Genomic DNA, 17,891 nt, shown 5'->3' on the forward strand with positions numbered 1-17,891 from the left:
TGTATTTTAGAATTATCTTTATATGTCACTGAATCCTTTTTGTTTGTTATTGGCTCATAAAGCAAAGATAGAAAATATAAAATGGAGACATTTAAAACAATCTTGGATATTTTTCAGTAATTGGTAAAAACCTCTAAATCATAAGAAAAAATGTTTATATTATTTAAAGCCATTTAAATTTAGGACACTTTCTTTAATAAAATTGAAGAGGAAAGAATTTAAATGTCTATATTTTGGGCTTCTTAGTAAGAATTACAGTTATATTATCCTAGAAAAACAATTTATAGTTTATTCACTTTTAAAATTGTTAATATTATATGTATAGCTTTAGATGTTGCACATTCTATAATTTTAATTTCTTTTGCATGAGTTGTTTTTCTTCATGAGGTTGCTATAATCAAAGAACTTTGAATTTAATTTTTACACTAGTATAGCCCCTCATGATTCACAGTTAATATGTTGTAGAGATTTATGTAGAGATTATTTGAATATTATTTTGTACCAGTAGTGAAGACTTAGTCCCTTTAATCATTCATTTGTTACACACCAACATTTCTCTAAGGTGCTATGATTAAGGGTATGAATTAATACTGAAATCCTACAACATATTACTTAGTATTGTTTAGTACCATCAGACAAACATGCTAATTGGTACCATCAGACACGAAGTCCCAGATTGTAATTGTGCTCTGAAGGGAAAGAATGTTGGATGGCACAGTATCCTGAGCAGTGAATCCAATAACAACAAGAATGTGATAGAAAGATTGTTAGATCTAGAAAATATATATGCTATATGTATACTATATATTTACTATATAGTATGACGTATATGGTATGTATGTATTTATGACACTGGTCTTCCCCGAGTTGCAGCGTGGTTGCATCCTAATAAACCCATCATAAGTTGAAAATATCATGTCGAAATGCATTTAATACACCTAAAGTACCAAGCGTCATAGCTTAGTCTGGCCTACCTTAAACATGTTCAGAACACTTACATTACCCTACAGTTGGATGGAATCATCTAAAGCAAAGCCCATTTTATAATACAGTGTTTAACTGAGTCAGGCTTCTCGGGAGTGATTGGAGGGGTCTGGAAGGGGGAAGAGGGACAATTAAGCTTCACTGGAAGCAGTTAGGGAGTTGATGGAAAGAAGGCAGCCACTTCAGGGCCATCAAGGCAGGAGGCAGCCTGGCAGTTGGCACAACAGTCCAGCGAAGAAAAGGAAAATCATCAGTCCATTTCACCACCAAAAAATAAAAGTACATATGTTTAGGTACCATTTCACACCAGTCAGAATGGCTGCAATCCAAAAGTCTACAAATAATAAATGCTGGAGAGGGTGTGGAGAAAAGGGAACCCTCTTACACTGTTGGTGGGAATGCAAACTAGTACAGCCACTATGGAGAACAGTGTGGAGATTCCTTAAAAAACTGGAAATAGAACTGCCTTATGACCCAGCAATCTCACTGCTGGGCAAACACACTGAGGAAACCAGAAGGGAAAGAGACACGTGTACCCCAATGTTCATCGCAGCACTGTTTGTAATAGCCAGGACATGGAAGCAACCTAGATGTCCATCAGCAGATGAATGGATAAGACAGCTGTGGTACATATACACAATGGAGTATTACTCAGCCATTAAAAAGAAAACATTTGAATCAGTTCTAATGAGGTGGATGAAACTGGAGCCTATTATACAGAGTGAAATAAGCCAGAAGGAAAAACACCAATACAGTATACTAACGCATATATATGGAATTTAGAAAGAGGGTAACAATAACCCTGTGTACGAGACAGCAAAAGAGACACTGATGTATAGAACAGTCTTATGGACTCTGTGGGAGAGGGAGAGGATGGGAAGATTTGGGAGAATGGCATTGAAAAAAAAAATACAGTGTTTAATATCTTATGTAATTTATTGAACAAGGTACTGAAAGTGAGAAACAGAAGAGTTGTGCGAGTACAGAATGGTTGTCAGTGTATCGGGTGTTTACCCTCGTGATGGTGTAGCTGACTGCAAGCTGTGGCTCACTGCCACTGCCCAGCATCACAGAAGTATCATACTGCGTGTTGCTAGCCCAGAAAAAGAAAAAATACAAAATTTGAAATATGGGTTCAACTGAATGCAACATTGTAAAGTCAGAAAATTGTAAGTCAGACCATCACTAAGTCAAGGACTGTCTGTATATGATACAGTTATGATACAGAACATAGTGTATAGATAAACTAAATTGTGTATATCCATATGTGTATATATACATGCAGTTTTCCTGTTTATTTCTATATAAATTGAAAAATTGCTTTTTAGTACTTAAGACCTGTTAGGTAAACATAGGCAGGTATATTCTAAAAACAAGCGACTAAAATTGAGAAGATTGAGAAATAAGATTTGTATTTCTTTATGGATATTAATTGTAAGTATCTTTCCTTTGTAAAGGGCATGAATTGTTATCCGAATTACAGCAGCGTCGATTTAATGGCTCAGATGGCGGGGTCTCATGGTCTCCTATGGATGATGAACTGCTTGCACAGCCACAGGTTATGAAATTATTAGATTCACTGCGAGAGCAATATACTCGCTACCAGGAAGTTTGTAGGCAACGAAGTAAGCGTACACAGTTAGAAGAGATTCAGCAGAAGGTGATGCAGGTAGGTGTCTGTTTTGAATATATTAAATTTTTTTAAAATCTAAATTGTTTTCTTTTGTAATTCCTACTCTGTACCTGATTTTATACTAAGCCTTATTTACACTATATAGAGAGCTTTATATGTCAAACCAGACATTCAAACTGTTTTTACAATTCAGTTCAGTTCAGTCGCTCAGTCATGTCCGACTCTGTGACCCCATGAATTGCAGCACGCCAGGCCTCCCTGTCCATCACCAACTCCCGGAGTTCACTCAGACTCACGTCCATCGAGTCAGTGATGCCGTCCAGCCATCTCATCCTCTGTCGTCCCCTTCTCCTCCTGCCCCCAATCCCTCCCAGCATCAAGGTCTTTTCCAATGAGTCAACTCTTCGCATGAGGTGGCCAACGTACTGGAGTTTCAGCTTCAGCATCATTCCTTCCAAAGAAATCCCAGGACTGATCTCCTTTAGAATGGACTGGTTGGATCTCCTTGCAGTCCAAGGGACTCTCAAGAGTCTTCTCCAACATCACAGTTCAAAGCATCAGTTCTTCGGCACTCAACTTTCTTTACAGTCCAACTCTCACATCCGTACATGACTACTGGAAAAACCATAGCTTTGACTAGATGGACCTTTGTTGGCAAAGTAATGTCTCTGCTCTTTAATATGCTGTCTAGATTGGTCATAGCTTTTCTTCCAAGGAGCAAGCGTCTTTTAATTTCATAGCTTCAGTCACCATCTGCAGTGATTTGGGAGTCCAAAAACTAAAAAAATAAAGTCCAAAAAAAATAAGGCTGTCACCGTTTCCACGGTTTCCCCATCTATTTCCCATGAAGTGATGGGACCAGATGCCATGATCTTAGTTTTCTGAATGTTGAGCTTAAAGCAACTTTTTCACTCTCCTCTTTCAATCAAGAGGCTCTTTAGTTCCTCTTCACTTTCTGCCATAAGGGTGAGGTCCTCTGCCTATCTGAGGTTATTGATATTTCTCCCAGCAATCTTGATTCTAGCTTGTGCTTCTTCCAGCCCAGCATTTCTCATGATGTACTCTGCATAGAAATTAAATAAGCAGGGTGACAATATACAGCCTTGACACACTCCTTTCCCTATTTGAAACTAGTCTGTTGTTCCATGTCCAGTTCTAACTGTTCCTTCCTGACCTGCATACACATTTCTCAAGAGGCATTTCAGATGGTGTGGTATTTCCATCTCTTTAAGAATTTTCCATAGTGTTTTGTGATCCACACAGTCAAAGGCTTTGGCATAGTCAATAAAGCAGAAGTAGATGTTTTTCTAGAATTCTCTTGCTTTTTCGATGATCCAACAATGTTGGCAATTTGATCTCTGGTTCCTCTTCCTTTTCCAAATCCAGCTTGAACATCTGGAAGTTCATGGTTCCATACTATTGAAGACTGGCTTGGAGAGTTTTGAGCATTACTTTGCTAGCGTTTGAGATGACTGCAATTGTGCAGTAGTTTGAGCATTCTTTAGCATTGCCTTTTTTGGGGATTGGAATGAAAACTGACCTTTTCCAGTCCTGTGGCCATTGCTGAGTTTTCCAAATTTGCTGGCATATTGGATGCAGCACTTTGACAGCATCATCTTCTAGAATTTGAATTAGCTCAACTGGAACTCCATCACCTCTGCTACCTTTGTTCATAGTGATGCTTCCTAAGGCCCACTTGACTTCACATTCCAGGATGTCTGCCTCTGGGTTGGTGATCACACCGTTGTGATTATCTGGGTCATGAAGATCTTTTTGTATAGTTCTGTGTATTCTTGCCACCTCTTCTGAATATCTTCTGCTTCTGTTAGGTCCATACCATTTCTGTCCTTTATTGAGCCCATCTTTGCATGAAATGTTCCCTTTGTATCTAATTTTCTTGAAGAGATCTCTAGTCTTTCCCATTCTGTTGTTTTCCTCTATTTCTTTGCATTGACTGCTGAGGAAGGCTTTCTTATCTCTCCTTGCTATTCTTTGGAACTCTGCATTCAGATGCTTATATCTTTCCTTTTCTCCTTTGCCTTTCACTTCTCTTCTCTTCACAGCTATTTGTAAGGCCTCTTCAGACAGCCATTTTGCTTTTTTGCATTTCTTTTCCATGGGGATGGTCTTGATCCCTGCCTCCTATACAGTGTCATGAACCTCTATCCATAGTTCATCTGGCACTCTGTCAGATCTAATCCCTTGAATCTATTTCCCACTTCCACTGTATAATCATAAGGGATTTGATTTAGGTCATACCTGAATGGTCTAGTGGTTTTCCCTACTTTCTTCAATTTAAGTCTGAATTTGGCAATGAGTTCATGATCTGTGCCACCGTCAGCTCCTGGTCTTGATTTTGCTGACTGTATAGAACTTGTCCATCTTTGGCTGAAAAGCATATAATCAGTTTGATTTCAGTATTGACCCTTTGGTCAATTAGTATTGACATTTAAATCATATTATTTCTACAGTGATGATGTTGAGCACTCAGGTTACTGTATCAGAATGAGCTTCAAAAATAGGTATTCAGAACATCTGTTGTGGTCTTTGTAGTCTTGTAATAAATAACATTTTATTGTTCGCCGTGAATTTACTTTAAATTTCTAATAACATTGTTTTTTTTTTGTTGTTAATTTGGGCGTTATGAAGAGGTTTTCTGTCCTACTGAAATGGTGATGTGTGATATATTAACTGTAATATTATTTCGTTACTGTATGGTACTGATAGCATGAACTATATTTAATACTTAGAAAGTTTTATTTCTTTTTCAAATTGATTTTTATAAGTAGGCTAAAAACACTAAAAATCAGTACTTAGGAAGATATTTCTGTATTTAGGCTACATTTTGGATTTTCATTTGCTGAATTATTAAGAAGTAAATCTTAAATTTTCCACTTTGACAATCCAGATTAGAAGTGTCCCAGTGTTTTTAATATGGATTCATTCATTAGATAAGTATTTGTTAAGTATTTATTATATAAAACACCTTGTGTTTTTTCTGAAGGATATAAATTTGGGTTTTGCTATACTAAGTTTAAGAGGGGAGAGAGAGTTAGGTGTCCTGAGGAAATGACTGCAGTGCATTCATAGGGTGGATCATTCCTCTGGTAGCAGGAGATCTGGTAAGACTTAGTGGAAAAAGGCAGTGCGTGAGTTTATCCCCAAGAATGGGTAACCTCTACTTTAAGTTTTAAAGGAGCATTGGCATCCTGTGGAGGAGAAAGGATCGCATTAGTAAATAATAACAGCATTAAATCCCAGGATCTGCTGAAGAAAAAGCCAGCCGTAGGTCCCAGGACCTGTTCGGCCCGTAATCATGAAGCCTGGTCCGTGAGCATGAGTTGAATCCCCGTTCCTCCATATATTTGCTGTGAGAGCCTGGTCACCTTTTTACGACCTGAACCTGTTTCACTTCCTTCTTTTTCCCCTTCCTCTCTCTCTTTCTCTTCCTTCTTTCTTTCACATATAAAACAGGGATAACAGGACCTCTTTTGAAAGTTTTGTTGAAAGAACCCAGCACTCAGCTAGTGGTAGCTATTTCATTTATTCCCAGTGAACTAGATTCTAGTCTAGAATTCTCGTTCAGCTGTTGGAAAACTTGTTCTGTGAAGGGCCAAATAGTAAATGTTTAGGCTGTTTGGTTCATACAGTTTTCTTGCAGCTGTGGCTGTTTAACTGCTGTTGTAATGCATATTCATTATGTAAACAAATGTGTTTGGCTGTGCTCTAGTAAAACTTTATTTATAAGAACAAGTGGGGACTTGCTTGACAGTCCAGTGGTTAAGACTCTGTGCTTCTAGTGCCCAGGGCACCGGTTTGATCCCTGGTCAAGGAACTAAGATCCTGCATGTCATGGGTGTGGCCAAAATGCAAGGAACTAAATCCTACATATCATGGATGTGGCCAAAATAAAAAATAAATAAAAAGTAAGATTAGATTATTAAAAAGTAAAAAGAAGTGGCAGGCTAGAATTGTCCTGCAGGCACTAGTTTGCTGACCCCTGACTAGAGCATTAGGGAATCACGGGGAAGAAGGCTTGAAAGGAAGGACAGAATTGGATCATGGACGATCTTGAATTCCAGGCAAAATGATTTTGGCTTTATCTCATGATAATGACATACAAACTGAAGATTTCTGAAAGAAAAGTGAAGTTGCTCAGTCATGTCCGACTCTTTGTGACCCCATGGACTGTAGTCTACCAGGCTCCTCCCTCCATGGGATTCTCCAGGCAAGAGTACTGGAGTGGGTTGCCTTTTCCTTCTCCAGGGGATCTTCCCGACCCAGGGATCGAACCCAGGTCTCCTGCTTTCCAGGCAGACGCTTTAACCTCTGAGCCACCAGGGAAGTGTGTGTTAATTATATATAACTTTTTCTATGTGATATATTCATAAATTAAAGATACCTTTTATTAAACTCAGATAAAGTTTAGCGAAGTAGCTTGAGAGTAGCTTTGAAAACCATAAAGATGGAATAGCATAGCGGTATAAAGTGCCCTGGTCACCTGGGTCTGCCTTCTTCTACCACATCCAAGTTGATCTTGGGAAGGATGTGTACTTCTCAGCGCCCTAGCTTCCTCCTCAGTAAACTGAGGAGAACAGCAACAGTAATAATAATACCTACTTAATAGGGCTGTTAACAGAGATTAAGAAGATTTAATAAGTGTTTAGTGCTTGGCACATGATGAGTTTTTATTAATAATAGCATTTTCTCATCCATTAAAAGAAAATGAGTACCTATTATACAGTAGTGTGACATTGTGCCCGGTGGAATGTAATGGTGAGTAAAAACAGACAGGGTCCCACTTTTTGGTACATGGTTACATAATTACAGAAATAATTGTAAAACTGCAACCATGCCAAGTCCCAAGGACAGTGAAGGGAGGAAGGTTGAGAAAGAAGACAGTATCAGAGATGAAGCATTTCTGACTTGCAGGACTTAATGGATGGTGGTGTCCTCTAGTTAGGGAACATTGGACAGGGCTTGGGTTTATGTGCAGAGGGAAAAGGTGTGGAAAATCATGAGTTTGATTTTAGACATGTTTAGTGTTCTTGCCTGGACAACGCCAGGGATGGGGGAGCCTAGTGGGCTGCCGTCTATGGCGTCGCACAGAGTCGGACACGACTGAAGTGACTTAGCAGACATTTCAGGGGACTTTGAGACATCTAAGAAAAGATATATAAAGGTAGTCCCAAACAGGTCCAGAAATGAGAAATCTGGGCTTGTGTGTCATCTGTGTATGAATAGTAATTAAAACATTCATGGGGTGAGAGTTGTCCCGGAAAAGAGCTAAGTAGATGAGAGGAGGGCTTTTTAACTGAGCTTTGAGAAACTCCAGCAGTTAATGACAAGATAGAGGAGCATATTCCTGAAGAGAAGGCAGTGAAGGATTGGTCACAGATGAAGAAGAAAATTATAAAGAGCTGTGTATCGTGAAAGCCCAAAGAAGAAAATATGTCAGGGAAGGAGTTGGGAACCCTCTCAAATGCTGCTGAAAGGCCGGAATAAGAGGACGACTTTAACGCATCCACTAAGAATCCGTAAGATCCAGGTTGTTGGTGATGGCAGCGCTGGCAGTGGCAGGGCCAGGAGCACATTGGAGTGAACTCAGGTATGAGAGTGGAATGTGGTAGACGCCGAGTGTAGAGAACTCATGGAGAATGTTTTCTCTGGAGGAAAGATGAGAAATAGAGCAATGACTAGAAGCGGGAGTGTGTTAATTAGCTAGGTGTGCTGTATTGAAATACTACAGACTAGCGGACTTGAGAAATTTGTTTTCTCTTTGTTCTAGAGGCTAACAGCCCAAGATCAGGGAGTTAGTAGTGTTGATTCTACCTGAGGACCGTGAGGGAATGATCTGTGCCAGGCCCCTCTCCTTGGCATGCTGTAGCCTTCTTCTCCGTTTCCTCTCATCATCTTCCTTCTATACCTGCCTCTGTTTGAACTTTTTTGCCTTTTAAGAACACCAGTCAGATTAGGGCCCACTTTAATAACCTTATTTTAATTTAACTGCCTCTTTAAAGAACCCTGTCTTCAAATAAATACTCGTTACATCCTGAAGTACTGGGGCTTAGGATGTCACCGTATTGGGGAGGGGGGGGCTTGAGGGCACAGTTCAGCCTCCAGCGGGAATCAAGTGCAGTTCGTTTGTCTGTTTTTGTAATACAGAAAACTAAGAGGCTTAGTTTGGAGGAGGAGAGTTTCTGTTTGGAGGGAGGAGTTGAATATGAAAGAGAGAAAGAATAATTAATACTATCAAATTTGTAACAAGGTGGAAGTGAATGGACTCCAAAGCAGAACTGAAGGGATTAGCTTTAGAATGGAAGAGAGAGAACTCCATTGTAACAGGAGGGAAGTGGGTGGGATGAATTCAGAGTTGCCTCTGTGTATGTCAGGCATTAAGAAGATGACTGAGTTCCTGAGTGATGAAGTGTGTTTTTTAAGGTAAGAGACAAATGTGATCTGCTTTGTGGTAGAGGTTTGGAGGCAGGGCAGGGTTGGAAAGGACAGTGGTTAAAGATGATTAGAGGTTTAAATGGAGTGGAAATGATTGAGAATTTTTTTTTTTTTTTGGTGGAGATTGTAAGAGTGAAATTACCATGGAAGTATAGATGTGTTTTTAGGTAGTGTTGGCCTTAACTTTACGGTGGAAACTTTCTGGCCTGTTCCTGTGAATACGTGGCTGGCTGTTAACATGCAGGCACCAGAGAATGTGGATGATGGGATTCCTCCAGCATTGTGCTTTGCTCTGTGGGATCAGGGGCAAAGGTGTTAGTGCATTTTTGAAATGATGGACCAGCTCAAATGGATAAAGAGTAAAGAAACTTAGAGAAAAGAGATGAGGATTCTTAAAATGATGGTGATGATGGCAATGAGATTGTTGTTAAAAACACCCTCATTTCAATTCCGTTTTTTTTATGAGCATTACAGGTAAATTAGAAAATTAATATTCATCATGTGATGTTTTCTACATTTTGTTTTTCACAGGTAACATTTTAGGGAAAGATCTATTTTTCTTGCCAAAATGATTACTTAAGTTTAGCTATTTAGTAACATATCATGTCAGCACACGCAGTATAAACTACCATCTTCAACCTTGCAAATTTGGGGGAAATGAAATTTCTTGTTTATGTAAAAATAATCATAAAGGTGACTACCTCTGCTTATGTAGAATTAATGACAGTTGACATTTTCCAGATTTCTTTTTTTAGTGACTTATCACTGAAAACAGAACATAATGAAAAAGAAACCAATAGCTATAGTAGATGAACTGTATGATAAATAGTAGCCATTGCAGTTATCCGTCACTTATTCTCCACAGTTCAGATTGGTAGCATTAGACTTCATATGGAATGCAGAAGTATTCTGTGTTGCTGCCACTACATTTTAAAATGAGATTTCACATGCTTCTGGATAAGAGGTGATACCATATCACTGAAATAAGCTATTGTTATTCTGATTATTGATTACGGCAGTAATTTTGACTGGCATTGCAAATGTTTCTAGAATCATCCGTGTGATTTTCTTCCTTTGTAGAAAGGGACCATAGATGCAAATAGGCTACACTCTCAGTTGCATAAGTATGCCACTGGAGGCTGTGATCCCAGTTCTCTGTATTCTTTCTTCTGGCCAGATGCTTCACATTTGCTTGATATGCTCTTCTGCCTGTTTTAACCTCACATACATCTAGAAATTCTCTCATGTGGTTTTTGGAAGTCAGCCTGGCTGGGAATAAATGTTAAATAGTCACATGCATTTTTGGCCTCTTCAGACACTTATCATGGTGGATTTTAAGAGCACATCTCCAAGGTTATACTTTGCGTATAAAGGTAACCATTTGAGAGGTTACATTGATAAGGATTGTACATGAAACTGTGCTTGCTTTAATATTCATATCAACTGAGCAATAGGTCCTGATTGAAATGAAGTTTTACAAACCCATTTTGGCAAACCGCCATCATTAATGGATTTAAATACACTTGTTTACTGGGGCATCAACCTCAGTTTGCATCATTTTTATTAGAAATAGTCATACATTTATGGTGTGCCTGTTACTGATGGTGCATTCTAAGGGAAATTACTTTGAGCATACATTAAAACTATATATACATGTGACTGTGTAACTGAGTTTGTGTGTGTGTGCATGCCAAAGAGATGTCTTTGCTCTACTTAAAGTTTATTTTTAAATTTATGGCCCTTTGAAAGTTCTCTGCTGATGAGTTGTTTTTCCCAAGTTATCATGATTTATATTAACCTTTTTCTTTTGTTTCTAGAGTTTACATGTTTTCTAGAGTCTTTTAAGTTTAAATGTTTAATATTGTCTTAGGTTTTTAAAAATAATGTACATTTTAACATCAGTTAAAATTTTTGAGTTATTTTCATTCCATCCTTATTTTTTAGAATTTAGATATTTTCAGTGAAATAATTTACCACTTGTTTAAAATACTTAAATGCTATTATATAGCTTTTATATTCATAATACATCATAATAAATGAGAAGCAGATGAGTCCCCCCAAGCGAATGGAAACCTGTTTCAAAGTGTTTACATGCACTTACTTAAAACTTACTTAAATGCTCTTACTTAAAACTTACTCTCTTTTTTTTTTTTAGATTTATTTATTTAGGGGGAGGATGTTATGGAGTCTTCATTGCCGCACTCGGTCTTCCTCTAGCTGCAGGGAGCGACAGCTACTCCTTGTCGTGTGCGCGCTGCTCATTGCAGTGGCTCCTCTTGTTGCAGACAAGGTCTGGGTGCATATGCCTCAGCAGTCGCAGCACGCGAGCTCAGTAGTCCAGGTTCACCGGCTCTAGAGTGTGGAGTTAGTAGTTGTGCTCAGGCTTCTTCCTGGACCAGGGATTGCACTGGTGTCCCTTGCATTGCAAGGCAGCTTTTTAACCACTGCACCACCAAGGAAGCCCCAAACTTTCTCTTCTTCTTTCCGTTTTTTAAAAGCATAGAATAAAACAGTTCAGGAATTTGCTTAAGAAATACATGGATTTTATTGTAAAAATGTAGATGTGAGACAAAGTTTATAAAGAGTGATTAACAGAAGGAACTTTTTCCTTCAGAACAAGTGAGAAAAGCAAAGAGACTAACACTGTTCATACCATCCTCTGTGCTCAAGTATCTTATGTATAATGACTGTAATTGTGACAACAGTCCCGTACAGTAGGTAGCATTGACACGTCTTAGATGTGATGGACCAGAGTCTTTCACCTCCTGGGGCAGAGCCAGAATTCAGATTTCAGAGTCATGTTCAGTGCTTTCTCCAGACTGAACTGCTTATCTGTGTCTCATGAAAGAGGGATACTTTGCACAGGCTGGTGGACACAAACAGGAGCCTAGTACCCTGCCCCTTCAAAACCAGCTCATACAAAAGAGTAAAGCAGAGAAAGTGGAGATGTTGAGGAACATTGTATTCTAAAGAGCTTCTGCTGCTAGGGGTTTGCAGATGAATTTAGGACTCTGAAAGCATGAATTTAACAAAGAAAATCATGGCTGCAAGATTATTCCAGTGAGTCAAAAATAATACTTAAACTTTTTTTGTTTTTGAGTTTTTGCTCTCTAGTACTAAAACCTTGTAGAAAAGGTGGAAGCTATGAATATATTAATATTTAAGATACTAGGACAAAAAAGGGGACAGGCACCAAAAGATAAATCCTGAAAGAATGGCATATTATTAGTAAGCAAACATTCACAATTTATTTATTCTAATATTTAGAAACACACCTAAAGAGATTTTTCTTTTGAACTTGATGGAAGTATTTTAAAAGCGATAGTCAGCTACGTAGAGTGCAAAACCAGAAACAGAAAGCCTGGTTGGGAGGCTGCCACAGGGATCTCGGTAAGGCCTGAAACAGGCTTAGATGCAGTTTTATTTTGAAAGTCAAAACAACAGGATTCTAAGGGTATCAGATACACAGGATATAAGAGGAAAAAAAGGAGCAAAAAATGACTCTGAGGGATTTTGGCTTGAGAATATTGCTCCACATTATAACTTTAAAATGTGTAATTTATAATAATGCTTTTTAAAGTATTTTTATTATGTAGGAAGTTTCAAAATTAAAAAGAAATAACAAGAGTAATCACAAGAATATTGTTTTTATTTGGATTTGTTTGACATCCAGAAATCAACAGTGTAAGTTCAGACAAATCAGAAGCATCCAGGCCCTTGGAAATGAAAAACAACTCATTTTTAAAAATAGATCAAAAGAAAAATAAACAGTTCAGTAGAAAACGTAAGACCAAAATCATCAGCATGAGATGAATCTTGAAAGATGAGAAAGAGGTCAGGAAGAGAAGGGGCTCAAAGATTTCAGGCAGCAGGACAGCCCATATTAAAGCAAGACCAGTGAGAGAGCAGCACCCTTGAGGAGCACTGGATGCACAGGCTGGGCTCGGGTGAAGGAGGAGATGGTGATGCATAGGCAAGGGCCCATTGTCCATGACATCGTATGCCATTGTATGCCATGCCAGCCAGTCACATTGCATCCTGAATGCTACACAGAGCCACACTGGGAGAGAGATTCCAACAAAGATGAGTATTAAGTCCACATGAAAAGATTTTTATTTAGTATGTTGTTCTGCTTTTCCCCTCTGGTTATTAACAAACAGTAAGTCTTACTCTTTTTTTTTTTTTCAAACCAATCTATGTTAGAAAAATATAAAATCAAAAAATAAATCACATCTACTTAACTTTCCCCTAATTTTAGTCAACTTAGTATCATACACCTAGGAATTTACCAACATTCTTATGCTCTAACTAGTTTTTTTCTTAGTTACCATCTCTAACCCAGTTGTGTGATAAACATAAATGATTTCAAATTAAATGTAATCATTGCTACATTGTTTTGCTTGACTATTTACCCATCTCATCTCTTCCATTAAGGTTGAAGTAACTGAGGGCAAGAACCCCATTACAAGAGATTTTTGGAAATGGCAAAAAATATTTTGGTTGTCAGATACAATTTCTCCCAGAGCTCCTGTGTAGGTGTTTCTCAATAAATTGCACTAAGAATCTCAGAAAATAAAAATTATAAACAAATTAAAGCAATAGTATATATATATATGTTGTGAATGTTTATTTTCAGTTAAAGCTTTCATGACATGAATGTTTCATACAGAAGTGTTTTAGAGAGTAATTTTATAATGTATTTATATTAGCCATTAACATTACAAGATCATTGGACCCAGGATGTCAATGAAAACATTTTCTAAGGAAACAATAGAGGATTGGAGAAAAATTCTGTTGCATAACTGCTGTATAACACTTATGTTTAAATTACTTAGATGCTCAACAGTAGAGAACTGGCACTGTGAAAACAGGTGTAATAGTTATTTGATGTAGGACATTACCTGCTTAGCTCTTAGTAGTGTTGGTTGATTGGATGGTTTGGTTGGACAAATGAGAGATCAAGAGGGTGAGGCAGACAAGGAGGTTGGCCGTCTTAAGAAAGAGGTTTAGAGCCACTGAAAATTATAACAACTATAGCCACATGAAAGTGAAGAGCCCAAGAGAGAGATTACTTGTATTCTATGAGAATCAACTACAGCACTTAAATCTGGAGTAGCACATGAAAATGAAATGCATGTGAAAAGTTAATGAAAGGAAATACACATGATTATTCCTCAGGTTGGGGTTGTTGTTATTGTTCAGTCGCTCAGTCGTGTCTGACTCTTTGCAATCCCATGGACTGCAGCACGCCAGGCTTCCCTGTCCTTCACTAGATCCTGGAGTTTGTTCAAACTCATGTCCATTGAGTCGGTAATGCCATCCAACCATCTCACCTTCTTCTCCTGCCTTTAGTCTTTCCCAGTATCAGGGTCTTTTCCAATGAATCACCTCTTCACATCAGGTGGCCAGAGTATTGGAGCTTCAGCATCAGTCCTTCCAATGTATATTCAGGACTGATTTCCTTTAGGATGGACTGGTTGAATCTCCTTGCTGTCCAGGGGACTCTCAGGAGTCTTCTCTAGGACCACAGTTCAAAAGCATCACTTCTTCAGCACTCAGCCTTCTTTATCGTCCAACTCTCACATATGTACCTGACTACTGGAAAAAGCATAGCTTTAACTATATGGACCTATTGGGCAAAGTGATGTCTCTGCCTTTTAATACCCTGTCTAGAATTGTCACAGCTTTTCTTGCAAGGAGCAAGCGTCTTTTAATTTCATGGCTTCAGTCACCATCCTCAGTGATTTTGGAGTCCCAAGAAAATAAAATCTGTCACTGTTTTCCATTTTTCTCCATCTGTTTACCATGAAGTGATGGTACAAGATGCCATGATCTTTGTTTTGTGAATGTTGAGTTTTAAGCCAGCTTTTTCACTCTCCTCTTTCACCTTCATCAAGAGTCTCTTTAGTTCCTCTTCATGTTCTGCCGCAAGGATGGTGTCATCTGCATATCTGAGGTTATTGGTATTTCTCCCAGCAGTCTTGATTTCAACTTGAGCTTCATCTAGCCTGGCATTTCACATGATGTACTCTGCATATAAGTTAAATAAGTAAGATGACAATATACAGCCCTGACGTACTCCTTTCCCAATTTTGAACCAGTCCGTTGTTCCATGTCTGGTCTGACTGTTGCTTCTTGACCTGCATACAGGTTTCTCAGGGGGCAGGTATGATGCGGTGCTTTTGTATAATTATTAAAACTACATAAATTCTTAGATTTTAAAATAAATACATATTAGCCTGGTAGCAGCTATGGAATGCACTATAGGTCTGTGATTAGATAAGCCTGTCTCACTGAGTCTCTAGTATTACTTTGCTGTGTGTGTGTGCATGCGTGTGTGTGTGCATGCCTGCTTAGTCTCTTAAGCATGTTTGACTCATTCATTTCTGGGGAGCTATGCTGAGTTAAGATTTAGGACATAACCATATATCTGTTGTTGAATTTCTGTTTTGAATTTAGCTTTCTAAATAATAATTTAGCTTGGTAGAGCTGGGTAATATGTTTTTCTGTTAGAATTACTTCCCTGTGTCTATCTGGTTTTAGAGTATATGTGTTTGTGGGTAGAGTAAGCAAAACCCATTTTTCTTCTGCATGTGAATTTGATCTTCTTCTGCATGAGATTTTGATCTTAACTGTCTAGCTCTATTCTCTTGAAAACTTGATGAAAATTACAATGTCAGCTGTGTTATTATGTCAGCAATATTGTTTGTAATAAAAATTATTCTGGATCTGGATTGGAAGATCTGTTAATAACTTGATGGAAGGCATAACTTTGCACATCTTTGATCTCAGTGACTTTTACAATGGGCATGACACTTGTGTGGTGTGAGGTTTTAATAGAGTGTCTCCCATATCTATCCCATATGGATCTCATCTCCTGAACTGATGGACTGCTTCAGGGACCTAGCAAAAGAGAAACACCCAGTGCTGCTCTTTTGGCAAACTAGTCCCCTCCCTATATCTTTCTGAGTAGACTTGGTGCCAACGGGACTTTAGATGGTCTTTCAGACACCTAGAGTGCATTGCAGTAGTATAATTCTGTTTTTTAATTTTCAAAGTGAGAAAAATATTTTATCTTTTTATCTGTTAATTCATTCTGTTTTTTCGATGCTTTGGAAAGAACTCTAGATGATGAGTCAAGACATGTGACTCTTAGTTACTAAATAATGAATTCTATTACCTTGAACAAGTCACTTAGTCTTTCTGAAAGTCACTTTTCTTATTAGATAAAAAATTTCACAAATCCTTCCAATTTTAAATCCTGTAGTTCTCTGATTTTCTTATCATCATAAGTTAGTTTTTAATCCTATCTTATAGGAGCATCCCAGATTTTTTTAACTGGCAGATAATCAGGTAGCTGAAAGCCTACGATGCTCTGGTGTACATTTTATCAAATTTAAGTTTGGAAAAGTTGTCACATTATAGCTGTATAGTTCCAAAAGAAACATTTACTATATACAATAAAATGCAATGTTCAATAAAATAGAATTTAAATTAAAAATACTTGAGGAACTTTGGGAGGGGTAAACCAATTAGAATGAAAGCTTGAAAGGTTTTTGATTATTTTAAAATTTCATCTCAACTTCCATTCATAGGTTGTGAATTGGCTTGAAGGGCCTGGATCAGAGCAGCTGAGAGCCCAGTGGGGAATTGGAGACTCCATCCGGGCTTCCCAAGCCCTACAGCAGAAGCACGAAGAGATCGAGAGCCAGCACAGTGTGAGACGCTCTTTCCTCTGCAAGTTACAGTGCTGTAATCAACGATAATTCATAGCATGTGTGGTGCTGAGTGACAAGTTGCTATATACTTTGATTTAGGGTCATAAAGTACAGTATGGTTATCAAGTACATTGATAGCACTTGATCACTCTGTACATATTCATTAGATGTTTGGTTTCGGTTTTCAGTTTAGAAACACAATTCATGTGAAATTTTTAAGACTACAGTAACAGAAGAAAGAGTCATAGTACATAAATAGAACCTTCATCTGTAGTCTTGAATTTTAAAAGTATTATCTCAGGAACAGGAGCTGTAAGTTAAATACAAATCATTGAACATTTTTTCTTCAGCATAAAAGGAAAAAAATCACGTTGGAACCTATGAAATGCATAAAATACTTCCATTCAGTTCAGTTGCGCAGTCGTCTCCGACTGTTTGCGACCCCAGGAACCGCAGCACGCCAGGCTTCCCAGTCCATCACCAACTGCCAGAGTTTACCCAAACTCATGTCCACTGAGTCAGTGATGCCATCCAACTATCTGTTCCTCTGTCATCCCCTTCTCCTCCTGCCCCCAATCCCTCCCAGCATCAGGGTCTTTTCAAATGAGTCAGTTCTTCCCATCAGGTGGCCAAAGTATTAGAGTTTCAGCTTCAGCATCAGTCCTTCCAATGAATATTCAGGACTGATTTCCTTTAGGATGGACTGGTTGAATCTCCTTGCAGTCCAAGGGACTCTCAAGAGTCTTCTCCAACACCATAGTTCAAAAGCATTAATTCTTCACTGCTCAGCTGTTCTTCACAGTCCAACTCTCACACCCATAAATGACCACTGGAAAAACCATAGCCTTGACTAGAGGGATCTTTGTTGACACAGTAACATCTCTGATTTTTAATATGCTGTCTAGGTTGGTTATAACTTTCCTTCCAAGGAATAAGTGTCTTTTAACTGGCTGCAGTCACCATCTGCAGTGATTTTGGACCTCCCCCCCGCAAAATAAAGTCAGCCACTGTTTCCAGTGTTTCCCCATCTATTTGCCATGAAGTGATAGGACCAGTGCCATGATCTTAGTTTTCTGAGTTTTAAGTCAACTTTTTCACTCTCC

The 17,891-nt window shown here is 38.4% G+C and overlaps 1 protein-coding gene and 1 non-coding gene across 5 annotated transcripts in view; one reads left to right on the forward strand and one right to left on the reverse strand.

Annotated features, from left to right (window-relative positions):
• SESTD1 (SEC14 and spectrin domain containing 1) overlaps positions 1-17,891 on the forward strand; it is a 151,066-nt gene that overhangs the window by 104,880 nt on the left and 28,295 nt on the right. For all 4 annotated transcript variants that reach the window (XM_061434098.1, XM_061434084.1, XM_061434092.1 and 1 more), the window contains 2 exons: positions 2,442-2,653; positions 16,666-16,788. In XM_061434098.1, the coding sequence (XP_061290082.1) occupies positions 2,442-2,653; positions 16,666-16,788 (335 nt within the window). The remainder of the gene's footprint in view (positions 1-2,441; positions 2,654-16,665; positions 16,789-17,891) is intronic.
• On the reverse strand, positions 6,890-6,961 carry TRNAS-GGA (transfer RNA serine (anticodon GGA)). The gene has a single exon. It is a non-coding gene; the product is annotated as a tRNA-Ser (tRNA).

Source organism: Bos javanicus, chromosome 2, assembly GCF_032452875.1.
Source record: "Bos javanicus breed banteng chromosome 2, ARS-OSU_banteng_1.0, whole genome shotgun sequence".
Taxonomy (NCBI): Eukaryota; Metazoa; Chordata; class Mammalia; order Artiodactyla; family Bovidae; genus Bos; species Bos javanicus.